The 7,002-nt window shown below is 36.5% G+C and overlaps 1 protein-coding gene across 2 annotated transcripts in view; it reads left to right on the forward strand.

Annotated features, from left to right (window-relative positions):
* Positions 1–6,628, forward strand: part of REV3L (REV3 like, DNA directed polymerase zeta catalytic subunit) — a 273,850-nt gene extending 267,222 nt beyond the window's left edge. For both annotated transcript variants that reach the window (XM_036766365.1, XM_036766364.1), the window contains exon 32: positions 5,514–6,628. In XM_036766365.1, coding sequence (XP_036622260.1) covers positions 5,514–5,654 — 141 coding nt within the window. In that variant the 3' untranslated portion in view covers positions 5,655–6,628. The remainder of the gene's footprint in view (positions 1–5,513) is intronic.
* Positions 6,629–7,002: the final 374 nt, after the last annotated feature.

Here is a 7,002-nt window from a genome sequence, read left to right on the forward strand (position 1 = left end):
TTCACTTTGATATTGGTAATTTGATTTTCCTTTTTTTAATCACAGCCATTTGTTTAAGTATTTTAGTGGGTTTCCTCCCTGCCCCCCGCCCCCCAAAAAAAAGCTCTTAGTTTTATTTATTATTTCAATGTTTGGATTTTAACTTTCACTGTTGTTCATCTCTCCTTTGATCTTCAGGATTCCTATTTTGGTGTTTAATTGGAGGTTTTCAACTTGTTGGTGTTCTAGGGTCTTTTTTAGTTGTATTTCCAATTTGGTGATCTGTCCTTTGTCTCTTTTATTGAAGTAAGCATTTAGAGATATGAATTTTCCACAAGTTCTACTTTGGCAATAACAAATTTTAGCATATTTGCTCATTGTTATTATCTTTAATGAAATTATTGTTTCTGTGATTTTTTCTTTGACCCTCTTGGTCTTTAGGACTAGGTTATGTAGTTTCCAACTAATTAATAGCTAACACTTTTATAGTGCTCACTCTTTGCCAGGCAGTATGCTAAGCACTTTACAATTTTAATCTTATTTGATCTTCACAACAACCCTGGAAGGTAGGTATTATTATTATTATCCCCATTTTACAAATAAGGACCCTGAGACAAATATGAATTAAATGACTTGCCCAGGGGTCACATCCCTATTGAGTCTAAGGCCAGACTTGAATTTAGGTCTTCCTGAGTCTCTTCCAGGAATTTTATATACTGCACCACCTAGCTGAATTGCTTTTGCCAATCTATGCTTCAGAGGCCCTTTTATGAATACAATTTTTTTGCCTTATAATCTGACAAAGATGCATTTAATCTTTCTATTTATCTGTATTTCTTTGTGATATTTTTTGCCCTAATACATGCTCAAATTTTATAAAGGTACCATGCACCATGCATACTCCTTTCTATTCCTATTCAATATTCATCATATCTAACTTTTCTAAAATTCCATTCATCTTCTTAACTTCTTTCTTGTTTATTATATGGTTAGATTTATTTAGATCTGAAAGGGATAAATTGAAATTCCCCACTAATACAGTTTTACTATTTCTTCCTGTAACTCATTTAATTTTTCCTGTAAGAATTTGGATGCTGTGCCATCCGGTACATATGTTTTCAATATTGCTGTTAACTTAGTGTCTATGGTACATTATAACAAAAAGTAGTTTCTTTGTTTATCTCTTTTAATTTTACCTATTTTTAGTTTTGCTTTATCTGAGATCATCATGAATGCCACCCCTTATCTTTTTTACTTTCATGGACCCAAAGCTCCATCCCCTTATTTTGACTCTGTATATTTTTCTGTGTGTTTCCTGTAAACAACACATTGTTAGATTCTGGTTTCTAATCCATTCTACTATCCTCTTCCATTTCATAGGTGAGTTCATCCCATTCATATTCACAGTATTTCTCTCCATCCTAATTTCTTACATTTCTCTTTCTCTTTTTCATCCCGAGTCTGTTTTGCTTCTGACTACTGCCACCTTTTAATCTACCCTCCCTCCCTACCCTCCATTTCCCTTAACCCCTTTCCCTCCTCCTTCCCTGTTGGGTAAGGTGAATTTCTATACCCCACTGTATATGTTTATTACTCCCTTCTTAAACCAGTTCTGAACAGAGTGAGGTTCAAGTATTGTCCTCTTCCCGCCCACCCACCCCCTGCCACAGTCCTTTCCATCATATCAACTCTTCTTTGCATGTCCCATTTATATAAGGCAGTTTCCCCTTTCTTCCTCTCCCTTTCTACCACTCCTGGTTTGTTTCTTTTCCTCACTTTTCCATTCTTCTTTGGAAATTATCCTATCATAATAGAATCACATTCAAGCTTTATGTCTAATTAGATTTCCCTTTAAGAGCCATAATGACGATTAAGTTCTGAGGGGTTATGTGTATCCTTCTGCATAAAAGAAGGTAAACAGTTTAACTTTGTTTAGTCCTTTATGATTTCTCCCTGATGTTTATCTTTTTATGCTTCTCTTACTACTGTGTTTGTTCGCATGTCATATTTTCTTTTCATCTCTCATCTTTTCATCAGGAATCCTTAAAATATCATTAAACATCCATTTTCCCCCTATAGAATTATACTCAATTTTGCTGAATAGATTAATCTTGACATCCAGAATGTCATACCCTTTGCCCTCTGTTTCTTTATTTGGTGGCTACTAAATCTTATGTGATTTTTGGTTGTAGTTTTTTGATATTTTGATTCTTTCTTTCTGGCTGCTTGCAGTGTATTTTCCTTTACTTGGGTGTTCTGGATTTTGGCTAAATTCTTCTATTTTCAGATACCCTGAAACTTGAATATTAATACCAGTTCTGCCACCAAACTAGCTGTGTGATCTAGGCCAAATCACTTAATTTCCCTAGACTTCGGGTTCCAAATCTGTAAAATGTTCTCACTCCTTCCAAGTGTTAGTTTCACTGGCATCCTTTAGATCTCAGCTCAGATCCCAAATTCTGCAGGAGGCCTTTTCCCATCTGTCTTATTCCCCCTCTTCCCTCCCTAGCTGCTAGTGTCATCCCCTCCAAGATTATCTCCCATCACTCTGTATACATCTTGTACTTTGCTAGTTATTTACTACCATCTTAAAACAACTCGTTTCATTAGTAGAGATACTCAGAAGGGGAAGGGAGTTCTCTGACAAAGAGAACATGAGAACTTCATGGTTTCCGGATGATGTTTCACAAGCTATAACTAACTACCTCATGTTATACGTGTACCAAATTCATCCTTTCAAAAACATTTGTAGCTCAGTCAGCCGCACTTGCTCATAGAAATGCTTTGTTTTTTCAGTTTCCATTAGGTCATAAATAAAGAGGTCCTCTGATATTTTCACCCTCTCAAGAAACATGGTCTAGCATCAGACAATGTTCGTACCAAATTAAATCCATCAACCAATACCAATCCGTAAGCAAGGTAAATCTATCAGCAAGGGTTGAGTGCATGTATTAAGTGCCTGCTGTATATCAGACACTATGCTAGAAGCAGAGGTACAAAGCCAAAAATGAAATCATCCCTACCTTGAGTAAGCTTACGCTCTATGGGAGGAAACAACATATACACATAACAAAGTAATTTTGAGGAAGAGGCACTAGCAACTGGAGAATTAGAAAGGGGGCTTCCTGTAGAGAGGGACTTGCAAGATGAACTTGAGGAGAACAAGGTACTCTTAAGGGACAGGATTGAGAGGGAAAATTCATTCCATGCCTGGGGAGCAGGCTTTGCAAAGTCATAGAGATGAGAAAGAACATGTCATATGTAAGAAACAGCAAGAAAGTTAGTTTGCTTGAACCCAAGAGTATGTGAAATGGAGTCCTGCGGCCAGAAAGGGAAACTGGTTTAAAGCACACATTCTTTCTGTTAACATTCTGTAAACTACAAAAGTGGAAAGTAGTTTACTTATTGGTTAATCATTTTTAGCAAATGTTCCTTAAGGGGAAGGGGGCATAGCCTGGAAGTCTTTTTGGCAAAATAAAAATATCAACAATTTTTTTAATGACAAGGTACTGTAACTTAACTGTATTATGGCATGAGTTTGTACAATAATCTATAAACTTTTCATCTGGGAAAAATTGGATCAGTTAAGCCTCTCTGTCCTGTGGATATTCTCTGACCCAGTTGAACCAATATAGTTCTTTCTGATCCATCAACTTTGCTGAGCCATCCCCCCCCCTTTTTTTTTTTTTTTTTGCTTTTTCAAGTTGTACAAATCCCCATTTTCTCCTTTAAAGTTTCTGCCCTTCAACTATCACTAGAGGAAGTCTGGAAGCCCTATCATACAATACAGTCTGGAGTATACCTAGAAATTTTCTGCTATTCATGTATACTGGGTATCACATACTCTGCTGTATTTTGGTTTATTTGTCTTCTCTTACAGTGATTATTCCCTTCCCTCAGACTGCTGAATTGTAGCAGCTAGCATGTCTACATATGCTAATGACTTACTTGTGAATCTATTGAAATAAGTAGAAATTAGATTGCTCTTTTACAGAATGACCAGGTGCAGAATTATCTGTTCTATACCTGATTAATTTTCAGTGTGGTACAAATTGATGCCTTTTGAGTTACCTGGCTATATATACCTCCTAGACTGCAGAAATGCCCTGGCTTCCTTTCCCTTTCCTAGTAGCTGGCTTTCTTCTTCACTCTCAGTGCCTAGTGATCATTTTGGCTTCCACTTTTCCCATGGTCTTTGGTTTCCATGCCAAGCAGCTTAGTTCTTATAGAGTTTGCCAGTCAATGAGAGGACACTTTTATTTCTGGTTAACATACTGAAATGACCACTATAAAATGTTGTGGCTTCACTTTCGTGGCATTATGGCAGGTCTAGTGTCCTGTGCATATGTGGTTTCAGATAAACTCTAGTTCCACAGAGATGTTGTAAAAAGTAAATGAAGCTACATGTAAGGAAGCCATGTAAAAGAATGAAAGATTATACAGTCACTCCTCCTCATCATCTCGTGTGACACAAGGACAGTTACATTCAGAATCAGAGTGCCTGCGTTTGGACCCCAGCTCTGTTGCTTGCTATCTTTGGGACCTTGTAAATGACCACTTAGTTACTCCATACTTTCTGTTTCCCAATCTATAAAATGAAGGAATTGCACTAAATGACCTTCAGGGCCCCTTCCAACTCTAAATCCATCCTGTTCTTTATATCAGACTGTCCTGTGAGCATTTGGAAGGTCCTGCCTGTGTTATTATACCTATCTAGGAGGAAGCACAGCAAAGGTTCCTCCAAGAAGGTTCCTAGACAGCATTCCCTGCCAATATCCTCAAGCCACTGGCTATTGTGTAGACCTGCTGTTTTATTTTATAGATGGGGAAAGTGAATTTAGATTCTCAGCATACCCAAGGTTTTCATTTTTGAATCCTGCTATCTCTGGTGTAAATTGGGGTCACTTTGCTGATGAACATAGACATAGAATGTTAAAACTGGAAATCAGTCAACAAACATTTATTAAGCATTTACCATTTGCCAAACATACAAAGGCAGGTAAAAACACGGTTCCTACCCTCAAGAGGCTCACTTTCTAATAGGGAGACAACATGCAAAATAATTATACATACAAGACCTTTACAGAGTCGCCTTTGAAAGTGGGGCCAGTCAGTATGGTGCCAACTGCTAAACACCCATTCTCCCCCCACTTAGGGAACTGTAGGCTTGGTATTAAAATTACCAGTTACTAAATGCTTATTGACTTTACCCATTCATGTCATTAAATGGTTTATCATGGGATTCTAACAACAGACTTCTGCTGTCATATTATGTAGAAGTTCCTGATTTCTACTTAGATCAGGAAGAAATTGACAGAGGAAGAAATATTGGCCTCTAAGTTTCAGGGACCTCTACAGAGTTTGTAAGAGCAGGGCAGACCAGGTCCAGAGTAGGATTCTTAATCCTTCTCATCATGTGTCCAGGTTATATGAAGCAACAAGCTTCAGAATAGGAACTGCCTGAATTTTAGATTTAGAAGTCTGTATATTTAGAGTTGTTCTTCTTGCTTTACATGGCTTTTCTGTACTTTTAGATATGCAAGAACTGTACGGGCTGCCGTGACCGACAGATCCAGTGTGTTTCACTGAACTGCCCAGTACTTTTCAAACTCTCCAGAGTGAGTCGAGAATTGTCCAAGGCGCCATATCTCCGCCAATTGCTAGACCAGTTTTAAACAGTCAATGTTACAGGATTCCAGGTGCTAATTTTTACATTGTTTACCACTGAGCTGTTGTGCATGGTGCTTTTCCAACTTTCATCAAGTCAAGGCCTCGTCATTGTCTGAAGAATACGAAGACCTTTATGCTAAAGATCATACTTGTGGATCTCTGAATAGCTCATTTCTTAAGATGTATAAATTTCTCCTTTCACGTTTTTAACATTCTGTTTTATAATGCAGATGTTGAATTAGCTCCAATGTGTATGTGTAACATCTTGTAAATCCATTAAATATGTCATGTTTACTTCCTTGTGGAAGGAGCACTGAAAACCTCTTACAGAAAAACCATTAGTGTGTTTTCCTTGAACTGTCAGTATCAAAACATGTGTTACCTATAGATATATTATCCATTCACTTTATAATTTTGACTGCAAAATATTTTGTAAATACACTTTTTTACTTTTCAAACAACTGAGTAAAATAATGTGCAATGAATTTTATACAGATAATTTTAAAGTTGTTTGGTATATTTCCTCTAGGTTTTGCTCGACTCAAAGTAGATGTTATTTTGATCAAACTGTGCAAACAATAGTACCATGTGTAGCATTTTGAAACATTATTTTCTAAAAATCGCTGTCTTGCTTTAGCTATTAATGGGGCATTGTGAGGAACTGTGCAAAGACATTTTTGTTACAAACCTGTGGGCCTGTTGCAATACTTTAAATATAAGAAATTTTATTCCATTTTTGCTTGTTTTGTATAGACATTTCTATTGCTTCTAAATATGCTTAAAGTATTTTCTTTCCTTATGTACTGTACAGTTAATCTTATTTGCCATCATCTTGAACATAAAATGTGTATTTAGAATATTTGTATAACTGTATAAAATGACAAAGGAATTATGTGGTCAGTGCATTGTTTTCTAAACTGGAAATCATTTTGTTTTAAAAGTTAATAATGGAAACCATATTAAAATTGAATAAAATATGAAAGGTAGTCATGTGATTTTTAGGTTGGCGGTAAGTGGAATTTGCGAATTTTAAAATCTTAAGTTGGCTCAGTTTTGTTCCATAATTACAGAATTATATCATAATCACATTATAATTCGTAATTACAGAATTTGAGAGTTAGAAGGACCTCAATCCCCATCTAGAACAACCCATAAAAAAAGAATCTCCACTCCATACCTGTCAAATGATCATCCAGCTACTTCCACTTGAAGATTTCCACCAAAAAGGAACCCACAACCTCTCCAAGCAGGACCTTTCTGATATCAACTTTGTTTTTTTTGTTGTTTTTTTGGCAGGGCATTTGGGGTTAAGTGAGTTGTCCAAGGTCACACAGCTAGTACATATGTCAAGTG

The sequence above is a fragment of the Trichosurus vulpecula genome, chromosome 7 (genome assembly GCF_011100635.1).
Source record: "Trichosurus vulpecula isolate mTriVul1 chromosome 7, mTriVul1.pri, whole genome shotgun sequence".
Taxonomy (NCBI): domain Eukaryota; kingdom Metazoa; phylum Chordata; class Mammalia; order Diprotodontia; family Phalangeridae; genus Trichosurus; species Trichosurus vulpecula.